This window comes from Mytilus californianus, unplaced genomic scaffold (assembly GCF_021869535.1).
Source record: "Mytilus californianus isolate M0D057914Y unplaced genomic scaffold, xbMytCali1.0.p SCAF_22, whole genome shotgun sequence".
NCBI lineage: Eukaryota > Metazoa > Mollusca > Bivalvia > Mytilida > Mytilidae > Mytilus > Mytilus californianus.
In genome coordinates this window covers 5,950,070-5,975,347 of record NW_026262671.1, presented here as the reverse complement: position 1 = coordinate 5,975,347, position 25,278 = coordinate 5,950,070, and the positions used below count along the sequence as shown (strand labels likewise).

Below are 25,278 nucleotides of genomic sequence, written 5' to 3'. Positions count from 1 at the left end.
ATTAGCCTAATGGGTCATTAAGTCATCATTAAGCCTTTATGATGCATTAGGGTAATGAAGACTTAATGACTCATTAGACTAATGACACGTTCGTACAACCGGCTGCTGGAGTTTAATTGTTTAAAAAAATGTTTGTGAAATTTCCCCAATTAACAAAAGAAAGCATTTAAAAAAATTTAAAAGAAAAAGTAAAAGTTGAAAAAGGTTAGTAGATATTAAAAAATAAAACTCAATATTATGGTGTTGCCAAATCTTTAAAAAAATTTGACGTAAAAGTGTATGGGACAGACTGAAGTACCGACAGAAGCCCTCTTTCAGAGCAGGTATATAAAAATATATACAATATTGAAAGTGAGAAAGATTTTCATGTTGATGGTGACTGCCAATTACCTCACACAGTATTCAAAATGGTCTATAAAATCTGCCATTACAGTATATCCCCATTCATCCATTATAACTTTGTCAAGGGTGGTATGGTTTTTCTGCCAGTATTCTAACACACTCTGTGTTGAACATTTATTATTGTCGGGAGCCAGTGGTTTAAAACAGATGTCTTCTAATTTTACCGTCTTATTGTTATATGTTGCTGTCAAAGCCTCAATCTCAAGCTGCATATCTAGAAGCTAAAGAGAATTTATTTGTTATTATTTCAAAAGTTATCTCCCATTTTTTGCATCTGAAAGATTCTTGTATGTATTTCTAGAAGCTTAAATGAAAACTTATTTGTTATTATTCCAAAAGTTAAAATTGTCTCTCATTTCTGGCATCTAAAAGATGCTTTTATTACAATATCTAGAAGCTTGAATGAAAAATCAATTTGTTATTATTCAAGAGTTATTTCCCTTTTCTGCAAGATTCAAGTAAAGCTAGAACTCTCAATTTTTAAAAAAAAAATTTTGGAGGGAGGATTGAAATTCATTCTATCAAGTTTGTTTTATTTTCTGTTCAAATAACTAAACCAACAACTATTCAAAGGTTTTGATTACTAAAAAGGTCAAAGATGCTGGATGCAAAGCAAATTGACTGATGTAAATTTTTTTTCTTAAACAGAAACAAGGCATTGGATCAAAATAAAGTGAAAAGCTTTATATATGCCTTTATTTATTTTATTATTTATGAAAATCATAAATGTTTACCTTACTTTTGAATATGGCCCAGATATCTAAACACTAAAAGAATTAAAAGTCTTTGAATTTTGATACCGTAAATTGAGAATTCTTTGCATACATTAATTTTTGTGATTGTTGAATAATTAACATTAATGTGAGATTAACTATTTAAGAAAATACTAACAGAAATAATTTGCTATCAAAATTTAAAACTCCAAGTTTTTATTTTAGCGAAAACCTGTCAGTGAATCCTGTTGCAATTTTTCACAATAATAAAACAATGCAAAAAATTCTGAATGTAATGACTACATTACCATATGCAAGAAATCTTTATCGAATAGATTACTGTAGTTGACGTAAGCTGATGATGGAGCTGGCGGAGGTAAAGGATGTTTGTATTTTGTATCATTGTTTGGCCTGGTTATGATTAACTGTTCTGTTCTGTAAAATGGTCTGAAATACAAATTATACATTTTTTAAAATTTTCTCCCCGTTTTACCTCCAACACCTGTCATACATGTTCAACCTTTTTCAGTAGCTATCAAATTCTTTGTTTCAAGAAAATATTCTTATAAATTGTCTACAATATATGAATTCAAAATTGTACAGTGACCTATAGTTGCTCAATACTTCTACACCATGTAGTCTCTGGTGGAGAGTTGTCAGTTTTTTTTCTATTTATGAGTTTGAATGTCCCTCTGGTATCTTTCGCCCCTCTTTTGTCTCATTGGCAATCATATCACATCTTCTTATTTTAATGTTGTGGCTTTATATATATTATTGTCTACCCATACACTAATTCACCAATATTTTCCCGTATGCAGTGACCAAACTATGAAACCTTTCATTAGAATTTTGGCCAACGCACAGGGCAAGTGTTAGGGGAAAACCGGATGAAAGAATGTAAACAAACGTGCACTGGAAGGTAATTAGTAATAACTGATTCTTAAAGAACAAATTTAATACAACAAATCATTTAACATTAACTGTTGAGGAAAAGTTGAATTAACAAATGGGAATGCATGGAAAATATATAAAAAAATATCATGGCTCTATCAATTCACTTTTTTGTCATGTGTTCCACATGCTATGTGTTGATTGCTTATCAATGTCATAATCCAGTAAACTTGGCAACAAACTGGAAAGTTAATTAGCTTGCGAGCAACAACCACTGAATAAAATTTTAATTGTCTATAAAACATTTGTAATAAATACTTAAAAAAAACCTTCATACAGGGCTTAATTCAGAATATATGAATGCATTGGTTCAATAATTTCGAGAACATTAAAAATACAAGAAACTCATTTCATATGACTTTTAAAAAAAAATGGATTCATAGCTATTCATGATATGGTCCAATTTTCATGGCTTTCATGAGTATAGATGAACCCCAAATTTAAATGTTCAATCAAGCACAAATTTTATATAAGCTTGTATAACTTGTATGCAGAATTTGGCAAAACCAAGTAACCAAATATCCATGAAAATACAATTTTCCCTCAATCCATGAAATTGGAATCCACAGGAAACTAAATGAATCCACAGTATACCTACAGGATGTTTATTGAAATGAGAGAAAACTTACCCAAAATGTGAATCAAAAGAAAACTTACCCAAAATGTGAATCAAAAGAACACTTACCCAAAATGTGAATCAAAGTAATCTTTCTCTTGCCTAGCTCTACTATTCTTTGAAGACCAAAGCTCTACTGGGTTGGTCGTAACCTTGAACAAAGCAATACCAGCAGACAGGCCTCCAGCAATGATAACACCAAGTACTATCACTAGAACTGGATGCCTAGCACAACAGGTGCCCCATCTGGTAAATGTCCTCTGTAAAAATCGCTCCATTGCTGCGCCAAGCTTTTCCATAAAACTTATATCTGACAGTTGAACAATTGCCTCAGAATTATGTTTTGTTGGCTGTTGATGATTTTTTTCATTCATGTTTGTTGTGCCATTACCATGAATACCATTTTGATAAACTGTTGTAAAGGAATTTCTTCCCTGGTCTGGTTCACAAAGATAGTAACAAACAATGTATGACATGAAAAAAACTATTAGAAATACTATGTATAATAATCCCATTACGAAATACCAAGTATCCAAACCCATAATAGTCAGTTCATTTTCTGTCGGTGGCGGGGATGGAATAGGTGCACACGATGCTGCACAATCCTGACAGCTACATGCTGATTTGTTGAAAGCTCCCTCACTACATTTTGATGACCTGGCATCCATTGGGTGTAAGGTTACGTTCGTTCCTGGAGGGGGTGTGGCACTGTTTCCAATAACAAACGTGATTCTGAAAGGCGTCTGTCCATTTGATGTATCACCCATGAAATCCAGCCATTTCTGAGGTGTGCACTCTGCGGCTGTGTTTCCACATAGAATGTTCAATGCTTTCTGATTGGCACTTGGCATCTGCACATCTTTACAAGAATTAAACATACCGATGGCAAAATTTTCCGAGATATAATAATGGGTGGCGACTGCTGCCTCTTTTTTACCAGTTGGAATATCAGGCTGTACGTTATCAATGGTGACATAATTATTTTGGTTTGGACTGCATGTTGTATAACAGTAGAGATTAAGAAAATTTCGGAAACAAGATGGACATCTTAGTAACATCTGCTGAGGTACACCTAAATTAGCCTGCAGTGTACGGAGTTGGGTTGTATCACAGCATGTTAAAGTATTGTTACCTGAGAAAACAAATTAAAACATAAGTAAATGCTTTATATCTCCTTTCATAAATACAAATAAGATACAGTACACTTCATATTCAAATATAAAAATAAGAAGATGTGGTACGATTGTGATTGTGATGAGACAAGTCTACACAAGAGACCAAATGACACAGAAATTAACAACAAAGCCCCTTTTGGTCACTTTTTGTTAATGAAAATACAAAAATAGTCTTTTTAATGAAAATACAAAAATAGTTTTTTAATGAAAATACAAAGATAGTTTTTTTAATGAAAATACAAAAATAGTTCTTTTAATGAAAATACAAAAACAGTTTTTTAATGAAAATACAAAAATAGTTTTTTTAATGAAAATACAAAAATAGTTTTTTAATGAAAATACAAAAATAGTTTTTTAATAAAAATACAAAAACAGTTTTTTAATGAAAATACAAAAATAGTTTTTTTAATGAAAATACAAAAACAGTTTTTTAATGAAAAAACAAAAATAGTTTTTTTAATGAAAATACAAAAATAGTTTTTTAATGAAAATACAAAAATAGTCTTTTTAATGAAAATACAAAAATAGTTTTTTAATGAAAATACAAAGATAGTTTTTTTAATGAAAATACAAAAACAGTTTTTAATGAAAATACAAAAATAGTTTTTTTAATGAAAATACAAAAATAGTTTTTTTAATGAAAATACAAAAATAGTTTTTTAATGAAAATACAAAAATAGTTTTTTAATGAAAATACAAAAATAGTTTTTTTAATGAAAATACAAAAACAGTTTTTTAATGAAAATACAAAAATTGTTTTTTTAATGAAAATACAAAAATAGTTTTTTAATGAAAATACAAAAATAGTTTTTTAATAAAAATACAAAAACAGTTTTTTAATGAAAATCTGTTATGGAATTCCACAGACATTTAGCTACATGTTTCTCAAAAAATTATATCAAACATTTGAACCATGACCCTGAATTGAGTTTTGTTAGGTGTTGTTCTTTTTCTGATTTAGAAAAACGCAAAATAACAAAAATACCGAACTCCAAGGAAAATTCAAAACAGAAAGTCCTTTATCAAATGGCAAAATCAAAAGCTCAAACATATCAAACCAATGGAAAACAACTGTCATATTCCTGACTTGGTACAGACATTTCCTAATGTAGAAAATTTTATGTTTATTGTGCCATTACTATGGGTACTATTTTGATAAACTGTAAAGGAATCAATTTGGTCTCAATAATATCAATTTTTTTTAGGAACATTAATGATCGTTTGTTATAAAAAGGGGGAGGCATACATGTGTTACTTGTCTCAAAGTGATCAAAAACTGCACTCAAAGGTTTTCATCCAAATGTAATCACACTGGACAAAATACAAACAATAATTGTTAAGCTGCATCCCTATTTTATTATATTTTGCTTAAAGGTAGGGAGCATTATGGTTGAAATTTGTGATCAAAAGTGCAAATTTCATTTTTTTTTTAAACATATCTGTGTTTACAAAAGGACATCAAAATCAAAAGCTAAAAACAAAATTAAATGTTCTGTACGCATATCCTTAATAGATGTCTCAGAAAAACCTGTTGGTCAACTTCCAAAGGTGACCTGTTGATTTGAATTTTTATTTAATAGAAAAAAGTGCTGTGTTTCTATTGGCACTTGGTAGTATTTATTTACTTCAGAACATAACATGATGCACTTAAATAAGGTATCAGAAAACACAAAGGCAAGTTTATATATCTCAATTACTATTAGAAAAAAATACAAAAATACTTTGATTTTATCCAAAAATAGTAAAACTTGTTGCTCTGTTACCTTAGGCCAGAGTTTTTCAATTTGTTGATTTACGGATCTGCCAACCGAATTTTTCCGATTGTCAGAAGAAGAAAAAATTGACATTTAAGCTTTTTTATTCAAAAATATTGTAAGAAAGATGAAAGATATATTTTTTCATATACATATTTATGTCTTGTAAGTTTTTTTTTATTATTTTTTTTTTCACGACCGACTGACCCGTCTTTTTCACATAAAAATTTGTAAACCAACAAATTAAAAAACCCTGGCCTTATGCAATTAAAATGAATTTTAGATGGAAGAAACTGACATAGTTTGTGTTTTGAATTCTTTGCAAAAAATTAAATGTGCAATAATTTGTAATACACTCATGTCACTGTATTCACAATTCGTTGGTATTTATAAATGTCACATCAGTTCTTGCCCTTATCATATAAAGCATACTAAGTTTAAGGTCACCTGACCGACTTAAGGTCCTAATATCTCAATGTTATGTTGTTATGTAAACATTAGATATCTTTATCTTACAAATGAACAACTTACAAGTTTGTCATAAAACTAGTCATTTAGTTTCTTGTCTGGTTACGTAATTTTATTTGAATTTCCTTACTTAAAATCTCTCAATAAATTTTTTGAGTCTTTGAATAACTTAACACCCTTCCTTTCAAGTGCCAATCTGCCTAAGAATCAGGCAGTGGTGAAAAGATGACAAACAAAAACCCACTCAAGTTGACATTAACTTATGTTCAAATTGCATAATGGTGCACTAATATAACATTCTTTTCCTTTTCCTGTTCTCGTAATTCAAGATATAATTTGGTTGAAATGCACTAGAAAATAAAAATTAAGGGGAGCTAACTCATTAATTTGCTATCATTCTAACCAAAAGTTATCTAGAGATTTCTCGAAATTACCAGACACGCAGAAACAAAAGACCTACCATTTCTAACTCAGGATGAGGGTAACTTCAAAATAGGATGGTTAGGTCGGTGGGTTTTTTTTCGGCCATGTTTTGATTTTTTTCTAAATTTGTGACGAGTGAACCAACACCTTCTAACGGAAAAGCTGGTAGAGTAACCAAGATGGATACCGAAGTATGCTGCGGTTGTCTTAAAACCTCATGGAAATATAATATGTAGAGACAACAACATCTGGGTTACCGCAAGGTGATAGTTTTATTGAGTCTACATGTTTCGCCACTTACGGTGGCGTCTTCAGGACAATTTAAACATAGAAAACAAATACTGAAGTACATGAAATGCGGTGCATATGGGGTTACAAAGGTTAACAAGACGTAACGTCACAATAATTGATTTGACAACTTTAAAATGAAAGTGAAAGTAAAAGTTAATAATGCATTGTCAGTGTCTTTTCCAAAATGGACAACACCTCACAGGACATTCCGTACCATTCCAAAAGGCTTCACTCGGAAAGAGGTACTACTTCCAATTGCGTCGGGAATGTTGTAAGATGTATGGTAGTCGCACATGTAGGGCATGGTGGAAGTTGTGGTGAATTGGTTACATTTTGCGGTTGTGGTACACTATCCATGTTGCAAGTTTATTTCAACAATAATGGTGCGGTTCTGCGGTTCAGTACGTTTTGCGGTGGTCTTCTTTTTCGCGGGTTTTCCTTTTCTTCGAGGTATGGGCGGTTTCTTCAGTGAGGTTGGTGGTAGAATGGAACTGGTCGGTAGACATGAGGCAAACGGTTGTAACTACAACGCAGGACGGCTAAGGTGGATCGTGTGCGGATGCAGGGGTTCACAGAAAAATAAATAATTTGTGACGAGTGAACCAACACCTTCTAACGGAAAAGCTGGTAGAGTAACCAAGATGGATACCGAAGTATGCTGCGGTTGTCTTAAAACCTCATGGAAATATAATATGTAGAGACAACAACATCTGGGTTACCGCAAGGTGATAGTTTTATTGAGTCTACATGTTTCGCCACTTACGGTGGCGTCTTCAGGACAATTTAAACATAGAAAACAAATACTGAAGTACATGAAATGCGGTGCATATGGGGTTACAAAGGTTAACAAGACGTAACGTCACAATAATTGATTTGACAACTTTAAAATGAAAGTGAAAGTAAAAGTTAATAATGCATTGTCAGTGTCTTTTCCAAAATGGACAACACCTCACAGGACATTCCGTACCATTCCAAAAGGCTTCACTCGGAAAGAGGTACTACTTCCAATTGCGTCGGGAATGTTGTAAGATGTATGGTAGTCGCACATGTAGGGCATGGTGGAAGTTGTGGTGAATTGGTTACATTTTGCGGTTGTGGTACACTATCCATGTTGCAAGTTTATTTCAACAATAATGGTGCGGTTCTGCGGTTCAGTACGTTTTGCGGTGGTCTTCTTTTTCGCGGGTTTTCCTTTTCTTCGAGGTATGGGCGGTTTCTTCAGTGAGGTTGGTGGTAGAATGGAACTGGTCGGTAGACATGAGGCAAACGGTTGTAACTACAACGCAGGACGGCTAAGGTGGATCGTGTGCGGATGCAGGGGTTCACAGAAAAATAAATAATTTGTGACGAGTGAACCAACACCTTCTAACGGAAAAGCTGGTAGAGTAACCAAGATGGATACCGAAGTATGCTGCGGTTGTCTTAAAACCTCATGGAAATATAATATGTAGAGACAACAACATCTGGGTTACCGCAAGGTGATAGTTTTATTGAGTCTACATGTTTCGCCACTTACGGTGGCGTCTTCAGGACAATTTAAACATAGAAAACAAATACTGAAGTACATGAAATGTGGTGCATATGGGGTTACAAAGGTTAACAAGACGTAACGTCACAATAATTGATTTGACAACTTTAAAATGAAAGTGAAAGTAAAAGTTAATAATGCATTGTCAGTGTCTTTTCCAAAATGGACAACACCTCACAGGACATTCCGTACCATTCCAAAAGGCTTCACTCGGAAAGAGGTACTACTTCCAATTGCGTCGGGAATGTTGTAAGATGTATGGTAGTCGCACATGTAGGGCATGGTGGAAGTTGTGGTGAATTGGTTACATTTTGCGGTTGTGGTACACTATCCATGTTGCAAGTTTATTTCAACAATAATGGTGCGGTTCTGCGGTTCAGTACGTTTGCGGTGGTCTTCTTTTTCGCGGGTTTTCCTTTTCTTCGAGGTATGGGCGGTTTCTTCAGTGAGGTTGGTGGTAGAATGGAACTGGTCGGTAGACATGAGGCAAACGGTTGTAACTACAACGCAGGACGGCTAAGGTGGATCGTGTGCGGATGCAGGGGTTCACAGAAAAATAAATAATTTGTGACGAGTGAACCAACACCTTCTAACGGAAAAGCTGGTAGAGTAACCAAGATGGATACCGAAGTATGCTGCGGTTGTCTTAAAACCTCATGGAAATATAATATGTAGAGACAACAACATCTGGGTTACCGCAAGGTGATAGTTTTATTGAGTCAACCGCAGAACCGCACCATTATTGTTGAAATAAACTTGCAACATGGATAGTGTACCACAACCGCAAAATGTAACCAATTCACCACAACTTCCACCATGCCCTACATGTGCGACTACCATACATCTTACAACATTCCCGACGCAATTGGAAGTAGTACCTCTTTCCGAGTGAAGCCTTTTGGAATGGTACGGAATGTCCTGTGAGGTGTTGTCCATTTTGGAAAAGACACTGACAATGCATTATTAACTTTTACTTTCACTTTCATTTTAAAGTTGTCAAATCAATTATTGTGACGTTACGTCTTGTTAACCTTTGTAACCCCATATGCACCGCATTTCATGTACTTCAGTATTTGTTTTCTATGTTTAAATTGTCCTGAAGACGCCACCGTAAGTGGCGAAACATGTAGACTCAATAAAACTATCACCTTGCGGTAACCCAGATGTTGTTGTCTCTACATATTATATTTCCATGAGGTTTTAAGACAACCGCAGCATACTTCGGTATCCATCTTGGTTACTCTACCAGCTTTTCCGTTAGAAGGTGTTGGTTCACTCGTCACAAATTATTTATTTTTCTGTGAACCCCTGCATCCGCACACGATCCACCTTAGCCGTCCTGCGTTGTAGTTACAACCGTTTGCCTCATGTCTACCGACCAGTTCCATTCTACCACCAACCTCACTGAAGAAACCGCCCATACCTCGAAGAAAAGGAAAACCCGCGAAAAAGAAGACCACCGCAAAACGTACTGAACCGCAGAACCGCACCATTATTGTTGAAATAAACTTGCAACATGGATAGTGTACCACAACCGCAAAATGTAACCAATTCACCACAACTTCCACCATGCCCTACATGTGCGACTACCATACATCTTACAACATTCCCGACGCAATTGGAAGTAGTACCTCTTTCCGAGTGAAGCCTTTTGGAATGGTACGGAATGTCCTGTGAGGTGTTGTCCATTTTGGAAAAGACACTGACAATGCATTATTAACTTTTACTTTCACTTTCATTTTAAAGTTGTCAAATCAATTATTGTGACGTTACGTCTTGTTAACCTTTGTAACCCCATATGCACCGCATTTCATGTACTTCAGTATTTGTTTTCTATGTTTAAATTGTCCTGAAGACGCCACCGTAAGTGGCGAAACATGTAGACTCAATAAAACTATCACCTTGCGGTAACCCAGATGTTGTTGTCTCTACATATTATATTTCCATGAGGTTTTAAGACAACCGCAGCATACTTCGGTATCCATCTTGGTTACTCTACCAGCTTTTCCGTTAGAAGGTGTTGGTTCACTCGTCACAAATTATTTATTTTTCTGTGAACCCCTGCATCCGCACACGATCCACCTTAGCCGTCCTGCGTTGTAGTTACAACCGTTTGCCTCATGTCTACCGACCAGTTCCATTCTACCACCAACCTCACTGAAGAAACCGCCCATACCTCGAAGAAAAGGAAAACCCGCGAAAAAGAAGACCACTGCAAACGTACTGAACCGCAGAACCGCACCATTATTGTTGAAATAAACTTGCAACATGGATAGTGTACCACAACCGCAAAATGTAACCAATTCACCACAACTTCCACCATGCCCTACATGTGCGACTACCATACATCTTACAACATTCCCGACGCAATTGGAAGTAGTACCTCTTTCCGAGTGAAGCCTTTTGGAATGGTACGGAATGTCCTGTGAGGTGTTGTCCATTTTGGAAAAGACACTGACAATGCATTATTAACTTTTACTTTCACTTTCATTTTAAAGTTGTCAAATCAATTATTGTGACGTTACGTCTTGTTAACCTTTGTAACCCCATATGCACCGCATTTCATGTACTTCAGTATTTGTTTTCTATGTTTAAATTGTCCTGAAGACGCCACCGTAAGTGGCGAAACATGTAGACTCAATAAAACTATCACCTTGCGGTAACCCAGATGTTGTTGTCTCTACATATTATATTTCCATGAGGTTTTAAGACAACCGCAGCATACTTCGGTATCCATCTTGGTTACTCTACCAGCTTTTCCGTTAGAAGGTGTTGGTTCACTCGTCACAAATTATTTATTTTTCTGTGAACCCCTGCATCCGCACACGATCCACCTTAGCCGTCCTGCGTTGTAGTTACAACCGTTTGCCTCATGTCTACCGACCAGTTCCATTCTACCACCAACCTCACTGAAGAAACCGCCCATACCTCGAAGAAAAGGAAAACCCGCGAAAAAGAAGACCACCGCAAAACGTACTGAACCGCAGAACCGCACCATTATTGTTGAAATAAACTTGCAACATGGATAGTGTACCACAACCGCAAAATGTAACCAATTCACCACAACTTCCACCATGCCCTACATGTGCGACTACCATACATCTTACAACATTCCCGACGCAATTGGAAGTAGTACCTCTTTCCGAGTGAAGCCTTTTGGAATGGTACGGAATGTCCTGTGAGGTGTTGTCCATTTTGGAAAAGACACTGACAATGCATTATTAACTTTTACTTTCACTTTCATTTTAAAGTTGTCAAATCAATTATTGTGACGTTACGTCTTGTTAACCTTTGTAACCCCATATGCACCGCATTTCATGTACTTCAGTATTTGTTTTCTATGTTTAAATTGTCCTGAAGACGCCACCGTAAGTGGCGAAACATGTAGACTCAATAAAACTATCACCTTGCGGTAACCCAGATGTTGTTGTCTCTACATATTATATTTCCATGAGGTTTTAAGACAACCGCAGCATACTTCGGTATCCATCTTGGTTACTCTACCAGCTTTTCCGTTAGAAGGTGTTGGTTCACTCGTCACAAATTATTTATTTTTCTGTGAACCCCTGCATCCGCACACGATCCACCTTAGCCGTCCTGCGTTGTAGTTACAACCGTTTGCCTCATGTCTACCGACCAGTTCCATTCTACCACCAACCTCACTGAAGAAACCGCCCATACCTCGAAGAAAAGGAAAACCCGCGAAAAAGAAGACCACCGCAAAACGTACTGAACCGCAGAACCGCACCATTATTGTTGAAATAAACTTGCAACATGGATAGTGTACCACAACCGCAAAATGTAACCAATTCACCACAACTTCCACCATGCCCTACATGTGCGACTACCATACATCTTACAACATTCCCGACGCAATTGGAAGTAGTACCTCTTTCCGAGTGAAGCCTTTTGGAATGGTACGGAATGTCCTGTGAGGTGTTGTCCATTTTGGAAAAGACACTGACAATGCATTATTAACTTTTACTTTCACTTTCATTTTAAAGTTGTCAAATCAATTATTGTGACGTTACGTCTTGTTAACCTTTGTAACCCCATATGCACCGCATTTCATGTACTTCAGTATTTGTTTTCTATGTTTAAATTGTCCTGAAGACGCCACCGTAAGTGGCGAAACATGTAGACTCAATAAAACTATCACCTTGCGGTAACCCAGATGTTGTTGTCTCTACATATTATATTTCCATGAGGTTTTAAGACAACCGCAGCATACTTCGGTATCCATCTTGGTTACTCTACCAGCTTTTCCGTTAGAAGGTGTTGGTTCACTCGTCACAAATTATTTATTTTTCTGTGAACCCCTGCATCCGCACACGATCCACCTTAGCCGTCCTGCGTTGTAGTTACAACCGTTTGCCTCATGTCTACCGACCAGTTCCATTCTACCACCAACCTCACTGAAGAAACCGCCCATACCTCGAAGAAAAGGAAAACCCGCGAAAAAGAAGACCACCGCAAAACGTACTGAACCGCAGAACCGCACCATTATTGTTGAAATAAACTTGCAACATGGATAGTGTACCACAACCGCAAAATGTAACCAATTCACCACAACTTCCACCATGCCCTACATGTGCGACTACCATACATCTTACAACATTCCCGACGCAATTGGAAGTAGTACCTCTTTCCGAGTGAAGCCTTTTGGAATGGTACGGAATGTCCTGTGAGGTGTTGTCCATTTTGGAAAAGACACTGACAATGCATTATTAACTTTTACTTTCACTTTCATTTTAAAGTTGTCAAATCAATTATTGTGACGTTACGTCTTGTTAACCTTTGTAACCCCATATGCACCGCATTTCATGTACTTCAGTATTTGTTTTCTATGTTTAAATTGTCCTGAAGACGCCACCGTAAGTGGCGAAACATGTAGACTCAATAAAACTATCACCTTGCGGTAACCCAGATGTTGTTGTCTCTACATATTATATTTCCATGAGGTTTTAAGACAACCGCAGCATACTTCGGTATCCATCTTGGTTACTCTACCAGCTTTTCCGTTAGAAGGTGTTGGTTCACTCGTCACAAATTATTTATTTTTCTGTGAACCCCTGCATCCGCACACGATCCACCTTAGCCGTCCTGCGTTGTAGTTACAACCGTTTGCCTCATGTCTACCGACCAGTTCCATTCTACCACCAACCTCACTGAAGAAACCGCCCATACCTCGAAGAAAAGGAAAACCCGCGAAAAAGAAGACCACCGCAAAACGTACTGAACCGCAGAACCGCACCATTATTGTTGAAATAAACTTGCAACATGGATAGTGTACCACAACCGCAAAATGTAACCAATTCACCACAACTTCCACCATGCCCTACATGTGCGACTACCATACATCTTACAACATTCCCGACGCAATTGGAAGTAGTACCTCTTTCCGAGTGAAGCCTTTTGGAATGGTACGGAATGTCCTGTGAGGTGTTGTCCATTTTGGAAAAGACACTGACAATGCATTATTAACTTTTACTTTCACTTTCATTTTAAAGTTGTCAAATCAATTATTGTGACGTTACGTCTTGTTAACCTTTGTAACCCCATATGCACCGCATTTCATGTACTTCAGTATTTGTTTTCTATGTTTAAATTGTCCTGAAGACGCCACCGTAAGTGGCGAAACATGTAGACTCAATAAAACTATCACCTTGCGGTAACCCAGATGTTGTTGTCTCTACATATTATATTTCCATGAGGTTTTAAGACAACCGCAGCATACTTCGGTATCCATCTTGGTTACTCTACCAGCTTTTCCGTTAGAAGGTGTTGGTTCACTCGTCACAAATTATTTATTTTTCTGTGAACCCCTGCATCCGCACACGATCCACCTTAGCCGTCCTGCGTTGTAGTTACAACCGTTTGCCTCATGTCTACCGACCAGTTCCATTCTACCACCAACCTCACTGAAGAAACCGCCCATACCTCGAAGAAAAGGAAAACCCGCGAAAAAGAAGACCACCGCAAAACGTACTGAACCGCAGAACCGCACCATTATTGTTGAAATAAACTTGCAACATGGATAGTGTACCACAACCGCAAAATGTAACCAATTCACCACAACTTCCACCATGCCCTACATGTGCGACTACCATACATCTTACAACATTCCCGACGCAATTGGAAGTAGTACCTCTTTCCGAGTGAAGCCTTTTGGAATGGTACGGAATGTCCTGTGAGGTGTTGTCCATTTTGGAAAAGACACTGACAATGCATTATTAACTTTTACTTTCACTTTCATTTTAAAGTTGTCAAATCAATTATTGTGACGTTACGTCTTGTTAACCTTTGTAACCCCATATGCACCGCATTTCATGTACTTCAGTATTTGTTTTCTATGTTTAAATTGTCCTGAAGACGCCACCGTAAGTGGCGAAACATGTAGACTCAATAAAACTATCACCTTGCGGTAACCCAGATGTTGTTGTCTCTACATATTATATTTCCATGAGGTTTTAAGACAACCGCAGCATACTTCGGTATCCATCTTGGTTACTCTACCAGCTTTTCCGTTAGAAGGTGTTGGTTCACTCGTCACAAATTATTTATTTTTCTGTGAACCCCTGCATCCGCACACGATCCACCTTAGCCGTCCTGCGTTGTAGTTACAACCGTTTGCCTCATGTCTACCGACCAGTTCCATTCTACCACCAACCTCACTGAAGAAACCGCCCATACCTCGAAGAAAAGGAAAACCCGCGAAAAAGAAGACCACCGCAAAACGTACTGAACCGCAGAACCGCACCATTATTGTTGAAATAAACTTGCAACATGGATAGTGTACCACAACCGCAAAATGTAACCAATTCACCACAACTTCCACCATGCCCTACATGTGCGACTACCATACATCTTACAACATTCCCGACGCAATTGGAAGTAGTACCTCTTTCCGAGTGAAGCCTTTTGGAATGGTACGGAATGTCCTGTGAGGTGTTGTCCATTTTGGAAAAGACACTGACAATGCATTATTAACTTTTACTTTCACTTTCATTTTAAAGTTGTCAAATCAATTATTGTGACGTTACGTCTTGTTAACCTTTGTAACCCCATATGCACCGCATTTCATGTACTTCAGTATTTGTTTTCTATGTTTAAATTGTCCTGAAGACGCCACCGTAAGTGGCGAAACATGTAGACTCAATAAAACTATCACCTTGCGGTAACCCAGATGTTGTTGTCTCTACATATTATATTTCCATGAGGTTTTAAGACAACCGCAGCATACTTCGGTATCCATCTTGGTTACTCTACCAGCTTTTCCGTTAGAAGGTGTTGGTTCACTCGTCACAAATTATTTATTTTTCTGTGAACCCCTGCATCCGCACACGATCCACCTTAGCCGTCCTGCGTTGTAGTTACAACCGTTTGCCTCATGTCTACCGACCAGTTCCATTCTACCACCAACCTCACTGAAGAAACCGCCCATACCTCGAAGAAAAGGAAAACCCGCGAAAAAGAAGACCACCGCAAAACGTACTGAACCGCAGAACCGCACCATTATTGTTGAAATAAACTTGCAACATGGATAGTGTACCACAACCGCAAAATGTAACCAATTCACCACAACTTCCACCATGCCCTACATGTGCGACTACCATACATCTTACAACATTCCCGACGCAATTGGAAGTAGTACCTCTTTCCGAGTGAAGCCTTTTGGAATGGTACGGAATGTCCTGTGAGGTGTTGTCCATTTTGGAAAAGACACTGACAATGCATTATTAACTTTTACTTTCACTTTCATTTTAAAGTTGTCAAATCAATTATTGTGACGTTACGTCTTGTTAACCTTTGTAACCCCATATGCACCGCATTTCATGTACTTCAGTATTTGTTTTCTATGTTTAAATTGTCCTGAAGACGCCACCGTAAGTGGCGAAACATGTAGACTCAATAAAACTATCACCTTGCGGTAACCCAGATGTTGTTGTCTCTACATATTATATTTCCATGAGGTTTTAAGACAACCGCAGCATACTTCGGTATCCATCTTGGTTACTCTACCAGCTTTTCCGTTAGAAGGTGTTGGTTCACTCGTCACAAATTATTTATTTTTCTGTGAACCCCTGCATCCGCACACGATCCACCTTAGCCGTCCTGCGTTGTAGTTACAACCGTTTGCCTCATGTCTACCGACCAGTTCCATTCTACCACCAACCTCACTGAAGAAACCGCCCATACCTCGAAGAAAAGGAAAACCCGCGAAAAAGAAGACCACCGCAAAACGTACTGAACCGCAGAACCGCACCATTATTGTTGAAATAAACTTGCAACATGGATAGTGTACCACAACCGCAAAATGTAACCAATTCACCACAACTTCCACCATGCCCTACATGTGCGACTACCATACATCTTACAACATTCCCGACGCAATTGGAAGTAGTACCTCTTTCCGAGTGAAGCCTTTTGGAATGGTACGGAATGTCCTGTGAGGTGTTGTCCATTTTGGAAAAGACACTGACAATGCATTATTAACTTTTACTTTCACTTTCATTTTAAAGTTGTCAAATCAATTATTGTGACGTTACGTCTTGTTAACCTTTGTAACCCCATATGCACCGCATTTCATGTACTTCAGTATTTGTTTTCTATGTTTAAATTGTCCTGAAGACGCCACCGTAAGTGGCGAAACATGTAGACTCAATAAAACTATCACCTTGCGGTAACCCAGATGTTGTTGTCTCTACATATTATATTTCCATGAGGTTTTAAGACAACCGCAGCATACTTCGGTATCCATCTTGGTTACTCTACCAGCTTTTCCGTTAGAAGGTGTTGGTTCACTCGTCACAAATTATTTATTTTTCTGTGAACCCCTGCATCCGCACACGATCCACCTTAGCCGTCCTGCGTTGTAGTTACAACCGTTTGCCTCATGTCTACCGACCAGTTCCATTCTACCACCAACCTCACTGAAGAAACCGCCCATACCTCGAAGAAAAGGAAAACCCGCGAAAAAGAAGACCACCGCAAAACGTACTGAACCGCAGAACCGCACCATTATTGTTGAAATAAACTTGCAACATGGATAGTGTACCACAACCGCAAAATGTAACCAATTCACCACAACTTCCACCATGCCCTACATGTGCGACTACCATACATCTTACAACATTCCCGACGCAATTGGAAGTAGTACCTCTTTCCGAGTGAAGCCTTTTGGAATGGTACGGAATGTCCTGTGAGGTGTTGTCCATTTTGGAAAAGACACTGACAATGCATTATTAACTTTTACTTTCACTTTCATTTTAAAGTTGTCAAATCAATTATTGTGACGTTACGTCTTGTTAACCTTTGTAACCCCATATGCACCGCATTTCATGTACTTCAGTATTTGTTTTCTATGTTTAAATTGTCCTGAAGACGCCACCGTAAGTGGCGAAACATGTAGACTCAATAAAACTATCACCTTGCGGTAACCCAGATGTTGTTGTCTCTACATATTATATTTCCATGAGGTTTTAAGACAACCGCAGCATACTTCGGTATCCATCTTGGTTACTCTACCAGCTTTTCCGTTAGAAGGTGTTGGTTCACTCGTCACAAATTATTTATTTTTCTGTGAACCCCTGCATCCGCACACGATCCACCTTAGCCGTCCTGCGTTGTAGTTACAACCGTTTGCCTCATGTCTACCGACCAGTTCCATTCTACCACCAACCTCACTGAAGAAACCGCCCATACCTCGAAGAAAAGGAAAACCCGCGAAAAAGAAGACCACCGCAAAACGTACTGAACCGCAGAACCGCACCATTATTGTTGAAATAAACTTGCAACATGGATAGTGTACCACAACCGCAAAATGTAACCAATTCACCACAACTTCCACCATGCCCTACATGTGCGACTACCATACATCTTACAACATTCCCGACGCAATTGGAAGTAGTACCTCTTTCCGAGTGAAGCCTTTTGGAATGGTACGGAATGTCCTGTGAGGTGTTGTCCATTTTGGAAAAGACACTGACAATGCATTATTAACTTTTACTTTCACTTTCATTTTAAAGTTGTCAAATCAATTATTGTGACGTTACGTCTTGTTAACCTTTGTAACCCCATATGCACCGCATTTCATGTACTTCAGTATTTGTTTTCTATGTTTAAATTGTCCTGAAGACGCCACCGTAAGTGGCGAAACATGTAGACTCAATAAAACTATCACCTTGCGGTAACCCAGATGTTGTTGTCTCTACATATTATATTTTTTCTAAATTGCCCGATTCTTACAAAGACTGGCACTTTAAAAACAGCAGTTTACATAATCATACTTCCTCACGGAGTTCTTTTCTTTCTGTGTCCTTTAATTCCTGTATTATTTTGGCTTGCAGCTATTTATTTAACTACTGATACAGTCAGTGCATGGCCATAAGTATTCGTCACATACAATTTGTTGCTATATATTTCAAATAAAATACAATTTTTCCAAACAATATTTTAAATTGGCATACTGTGGATTTATTTATTTTTGTGGATACCAATTTTCGTGGATTAAAGACAAATTGTAGTTTCCGAACTTTCTTGTATATTTAATTTCGAGGTTTTGCCAAAATCTGCATACAAACTTATAGTAAATTTGCAGTTCATTGAACATATTTAATTTGTGGTTCATCAATTCCCACAAAATCCACGAAAATTTGTATCCCACAAATAATAGTGAATCCACAATATATGGTTTGACTTAAAAATACCCAAAATAATGTCTAAAAGATTATTTGATTATTTGGTCATAATTTTTTTCTTCAGTTGTTTTTGTTTTCTCCTAATGTGAACATGAATAATAATATTTTTTTAAATCTAATTTACCAGTAGTTGAAATATAATTTTAATATAGCAAATATCCGGATAAAAAAATAATACTTGTGTTTATAACTTTATATCATCAGAAAATGAACTGCTTGGACGCAACAGAAGTATAACCAAATAAACAAATAATCCGGTCACAATTTTGATTCTATTGGTACCAAGTCTTAAAATCAAACCGGAAATGACTTCAAAATATTTTTTGAAACAAAAACCAACATATTTTACATGAAATATTTAGCAACAAACTGAAAGTAACAAATACTTATTGCATAACACTGTAATTGTGTTATTGTTCTAAAACTAAGGTTAATTGCACTCACTCTTTCAAAAGTCCTTCTGACCTAGATAATTTTGGTTGTTCTGTTTCATGAGGGTGTGGATGGGGTCCTTCATTTCTGCATTCTGTATTTTTTAAGGGCATTATTCTCTATTCTTTATAAATTTTGCCTTTTATTCTCTATTCTTTATATTTAAGTACCCCATTATTCTCTATTTTTTATATATTTGGCCTATTTTTCTCTCTGTTTTTTTTTTAAGCTCTTTATTCTGCACATGTTGCCCATTATTCTCTATTCTGTAAACCCCATCCAGACCCTCTTTTATAAGCCCTAAATGGTTCTTTTGCTTTTAAATGTTTATGAATTTTGCTTCCTAACAATAGAAGATTTTTTACTTTCAATAAGTCATGGACTTTTTAAGGCTTTTGAGATTTTCTTTTTACTTAAATTTTAAAGGACAAGAGGTTTCCAGAATATTTTAGATAAATGTGAATCTTGTCAGCGGTTTAGAAATAGTCTGACAGATTGATAGTTCACCAGGATCTGTCATGGATTTTTAAAGGTTCTGGATATTTACCCATTACTAATTCAGGACAATTTGTCTCAAGGATTTTTAGTCCAATGGACCTGGATCTGTCATGGATTTTATAAGGTTTTTCAGATATTTACCTGTTACTAATTCAGGACAATATGTCTCAAGGATTTTGAGTCCATCTGGATCTGTAAGCGGTTTTGCTGGTCCATTATATTTACAGTTGAGATGTTTAGAGGACCCTGCTTCGGAGGGCCCACAATCTCCATACATTGTACATTGTCCATCTTTTGCAACCACCTACAAATATAAACAATTGCTAAAGAATTCTACTGTATTTAAAAATAAAAGCAACACATGCCAGCTGATCGTAAAGAGTTTGATTTGCATGCTACGTACATGCTTGCAATTTATATTTTACATGTTTTCGTACTTGAATATCAAAATAAGAAGATGTGGTACGATTTCCAATGAGACAAATCTCCACCAGAGACCAAATGACAAAAAAGTTAACATGTATAGGTTGCTGTACAGCCTTCAACAATGAGCAAAAGCCATACCGTATAGTAAGCTATAAAAGGCCCCAAAAATGACAAATGTAAAAAATTCAAACGAGAAAACTAACGGCCTGATTGAAGCTCATTAATCAACATGTTTTTTCAAATTGGTAAAATAGTAATATAAAAAATGCCTATTTTATTTCCCATTTGTCTGTGCATATAGTACTTTTTTATGACCCTTCATGATATGCAAAAATATTTTCAAAGTGGCGGGATATTTTGGGCTGTTAAATGTTGTACAGAAACTCCCCTTGTATTTACCATCGCTTTTAATCATATCTATATAATTTACATAGTTTTTACATGATAAATCATGTTATAAAATTATATAATATTATAATATGCAATCGTAAATGTCAAGGAAGGTAGAAACTAAATAAATATACTGTAGATATTTCTAATATATTTTTCTGAAAGAGATTAAAATGTATGGTACACAAATGTGCACTGAATGGTAGATATTGTTAATTGATTCTGAAAGAAAAATTTAATACACCAAATCATTAAACAATTGTTATGACAAAGTTTAATGAAGGATGTTCACTCCTCTGTTTCAAAATAACAAGGTGTTTAAAAGACTGTTATAGATTGAAAAAATATGAATAAGGGAACTTAAAAATTAGAAAAAAATGATAGGTCCGTGTTCTAGTTTTTGAGATATAATCAATTGAAAATTTGGCACAATCTAAAATTATAAATATGTCGCGCATCCCACGCGCGACATATAAACAACGAGGAGCAAGTGCGGAGATTTAATTTTAATTAGATTGAATTTGGCAGGAAATGGTTCGATCCCTCTAGATTTTTCATACATTTAACATTTTTCCTTTCAAAAACTAAGAAAAAATAACAAGGATTTTATAAAATTTTCAAAAATGACTTTTAAAACTATATATGCATTATAAAATCATGAAAAGAAAAGTAGGGGTCGTGATCAATCAGTGGGCAAAATTTTTATTGGCACTACATGGATAAAACTAGAGGATTCCAAATATCTGACAAAAAGTCAAAAACAAGAGTAGCGAACATCCTTAACAAACGGAAACATGTGGAAAATATTAAACAAAATTAACACAACCCAAAATTTTCGATCAACAATCTGAATCATTGAATGAAATATTTTTTGTCAAATTCTCAATATGGATTCTTCAAAAATAAAAAAAAAAACGTGCAATCTAGAGGACTAAGTTAAGTACATATGCATTCATTGGTTCAATATATAATTTTGTTAATCAATGTAAATCCCACTGTCTATATCACTCTGCTCAGCTCTTCATAAAATAACTTATCACAGCTTTGTGATGTCAAATTCTGATTTTGATTAAATTTTGTATCCATTTAGAATAGTTTCAGAACAGCATCTTAATATCTAAAAATGATGTAGGAAGCATTTGTCTACTTTAAGAGATACACACAATTAAAAATTTACGAAATAGATCCATAAATGCAGTCAATATTCCCTAGGTTGCTAGACATTGGGCAAATACCAGTAAAAATTGGTTTGGTCCAGTTAAGTGATATGCTATACTGGACAAAATGACCTGTAAATTTTTGAATTTTGTCCAAATCATATGTGTAAATGTCCTGTAAAAAGAGTCTGGTCCAGTTAAGAAGAATCAGGTTTACTAGACCAAATGTTCAGTTGATTTCCCAAAGCCTTGGAACCACTGTAAATGTATAAAATTTATGTAAATTGCAGCTAAAAAAATCATGTTTTTTTACTTAAATTAAGTTTTCTCAAAAGAATGTTGAAAAATTGTGTTCATGCTGTAAACATTCCTGTGATAATGATCAGTAATTATAGATGGCCACTCTATCCCCTTTTTTTAAATCATTTAAATATGAAAAATCATGGCAAACTACACAATTTCAAAGCATGACACCATCATAAGGTTATCTTTATTTTGTCCTTTTGAATATTTTTTCCCTCTAAATATTGACTGATTTCTACTTAAAGTGAAAAGAAAATACAGTGACGCCAGATTATTTTTCCTATCATGGAAACAGAAATAATACAGCACTTATAATTAATTTTTACGGAATATAAATTTACAGTGCAAAAAACTTTTTTTTTTAATTTAGCCAAGCTACTGAAAATTGCATTTGTTTATGTAAATATCAGGAGCTTTTAGTAAGCGACTTTTCCAGAAAATGAATTACATAGGTGGATCCAGGGGGGGGGGGGCCCTTTTGTGGGAAAAATTTGGTTGATTATATAGGGAATCACTGAAGCATGGCTGGAGCCCCCCCCCCCCCCCCCAGGTCAGTCAGTGGGCCCCCCCTTACAAAGAGTTCTGGATCCGCCACTGAATTAGTTGCTAGATTGTTCCCACTGAAAAACAGCATCTTCCAAGGGATCAAACTCATTAATAATTAGATATTCAGAAAAAAAATGCTAAGCAAAAGTTGTTCATATATATAATCATTTGCACAAAGGATTTGTATAGTAATATAAATACTATCTTGTTTGCACTTTGCAATATTTCCCGTTGAATCCCAAAAACTTTTTTCGCAGAATAAATTTATTTCCTACTTCAATGGGCTACTATACTGTTAAAAGTGTGCCATTTTCTATGCAATTTTACCTTTAACCTAAAAATAACTTTTTTTTAATTACCACAGTAAATAAAACACCACACGCGAGGAAAAGCCTCTTATTTTCTAATTGGTGCATATATTCTCTTGTCCTCTCTTGAACTAGTGATGCAGATTAGTCCAGTTTTTGACCTTGTCTAATATGGCTGCCAATTGGGCAATCACAAACAAGGATCAAGGATTACATAAAAAGGTGCACTCTACTTGTATTTTGAACAGTTTGAATAAACATAAATCCTTAGAAAGGGTTTTCCAGGGGGCCCGGCCCCCTTTTGTTTTTTTTCAAAACACATAGGAACAAACAATTAAAATAGATCCATTTTTGTTTTATTCATTTGAGTATTCTCATTTTCATTAAACACTATTATTTATATTAAGCGTTATGCAAGCAACTTAAAAAAAACCGCCCCCTCCTTTTTCCCCACGTACACAAAAGATGAATGGTATGAGTCGTATAATTTAATTTGCTTTGTGGTGTCGTCTGACTTTTATTTAAAAACCTAAGAATGGAAACTATTGGCTTACAGACATGCTAATGTTAAGGATTTGTATAGTACAGGACTATACAAACCCTTGCTAATATGAATATTTGTATAACACACATCCCGGAAGTTGGTAAAAACCCTCCGGGAAACATAAATTGATGAGACGTTTTTTACCCCCAAACAAACAAAAATCTCAAATTACTGCAGTTTTCCTCTAGCCACCTAACATCGAATTGGGGTATGGTTCCCGGTCAAGAAAGTAAACATCCCTCAAACATTTTCAAAATAGGATTAATTTTTGAAGTAATATTTGGTGGATATTTGATTAAAATAACACGCGTTGTAGAAAACGAATGCAATTAGAAAAATAGTTTTATTTTTAATACCCGTTTCTGTTAATTTACAATGCTAATAAACTTTACATGTTCTTGAATATTCCCAATTTCAACTACTATAAATCATTAATTAATTAAAATAACGTTTTCAAAACTGGAAACTCATTTGAGGGAACCATCCCATATATTACGGATAGTGCCCGCAAAAATGACAAAATAAAATAATATTATGATTTGTGCCCTTTTTTCTTCTCTTACAATTTAACCCACTTTCTAGTTCCTACTTGTTACATAACCCCCTCGTCGTATTCTATAAACATATGATTTAAAATGAACTGGCCGGCATATATCATGTACATATTGACCAAACATCAAAAACTGTTATTTTACTTACCAAATTTCCACAGAAAATCACAAGAAATAAAGAGAGAATTAAATCAGTGCCCATTGCTGCATTTAAGTGATAAAACTAAACTGAAGTGTCAAACTGTGTTAACCGTAGTAGTTATCTGTTTGTTTTGCTTGTCTCCTGAGGTGAACAAAAGTGGTCTGATCATACGTGTGGGCCGGCTAAATTTAGATCGAATCAGTCCAACAGAAACGTTATGAATATATAGGAACCAAGATTGGAATAACAAATGGATAAAAAAGCACAAAGTGGTAAATTGAAAAAAAAAAGTGTTTTAGTTATATCGTCTCCCGCGTATAGAAGTAAATATTTTGAAAAACAAATACAAGCATTTTATGTTAAATAATCACCATGCGTCATGGACTTTGTAGTTGTTTGACCTTAAATATTATCATACGAGGTTTGATAAGTACTGAGAAACCAAGGAATGTAGTCATTTCTTAATAATTTATAAAGATAGCAAGTTGAAGTTGGCGGGAATATTTGAAGCTAAATATTTGACAACCATACGATTGCAACCCCCCCCCCCCCCCCCCCCCCCCACACACACACACACATGAACATGAAGGTTGGGTCTGCAGCTTGAAGGTAATTTGCAACTTTCTGTACAAAATATATAAATCCTAACTACTATTATCCATGCAAGAGTTTGTATTGTATCACTCATTCTATGACAACATGGGTCTCTCAGAGGGCCTTCCATTCAGACCTGACTCACACTCACTGTACTGAGATGTTAATTTAAATCACCTTCTTTATACTGGAGGGAGGTTTTGTATGCCCTGTCTACGATGGTAGGGCTGATTGTTTTCAGGTATGTGCGTCCGTCCGTCCGTCCCGTATCAGGTTATTTAATTTTTGGTTAAAAGTAGCAAAACTATATAGCCGTTGTTTGTCGGTACGGTCATATATTTGAGTTTCGGGTGGAAACAAGCTGTC

The 25,278-nt window shown here is 36.1% G+C and overlaps 1 protein-coding gene across 1 annotated transcript in view; it reads right to left on the bottom strand.

Moving 5' to 3' along the window:
• Nucleotides 1-20,234, bottom strand: part of LOC127732186 (NPC intracellular cholesterol transporter 1-like) — a 64,062-nt gene extending 43,828 nt beyond the window's left edge. The window contains exons 1-5 of the mRNA XM_052241252.1: nucleotides 20,093-20,234; nucleotides 3,096-3,814; nucleotides 2,752-3,032; nucleotides 1,424-1,562; nucleotides 391-623 (exon numbers count right to left, since the gene is read on the bottom strand). Of these exons, the coding sequence (XP_052097212.1) occupies nucleotides 391-623; nucleotides 1,424-1,562; nucleotides 2,752-3,032; nucleotides 3,096-3,814; nucleotides 20,093-20,228 (1,508 nt within the window). The 5' untranslated portion in view covers nucleotides 20,229-20,234. The remainder of the gene's footprint in view (nucleotides 1-390; nucleotides 624-1,423; nucleotides 1,563-2,751; nucleotides 3,033-3,095; nucleotides 3,815-20,092) is intronic.
• Between the last annotated feature and the right edge of the window lie 5,044 nt (nucleotides 20,235-25,278).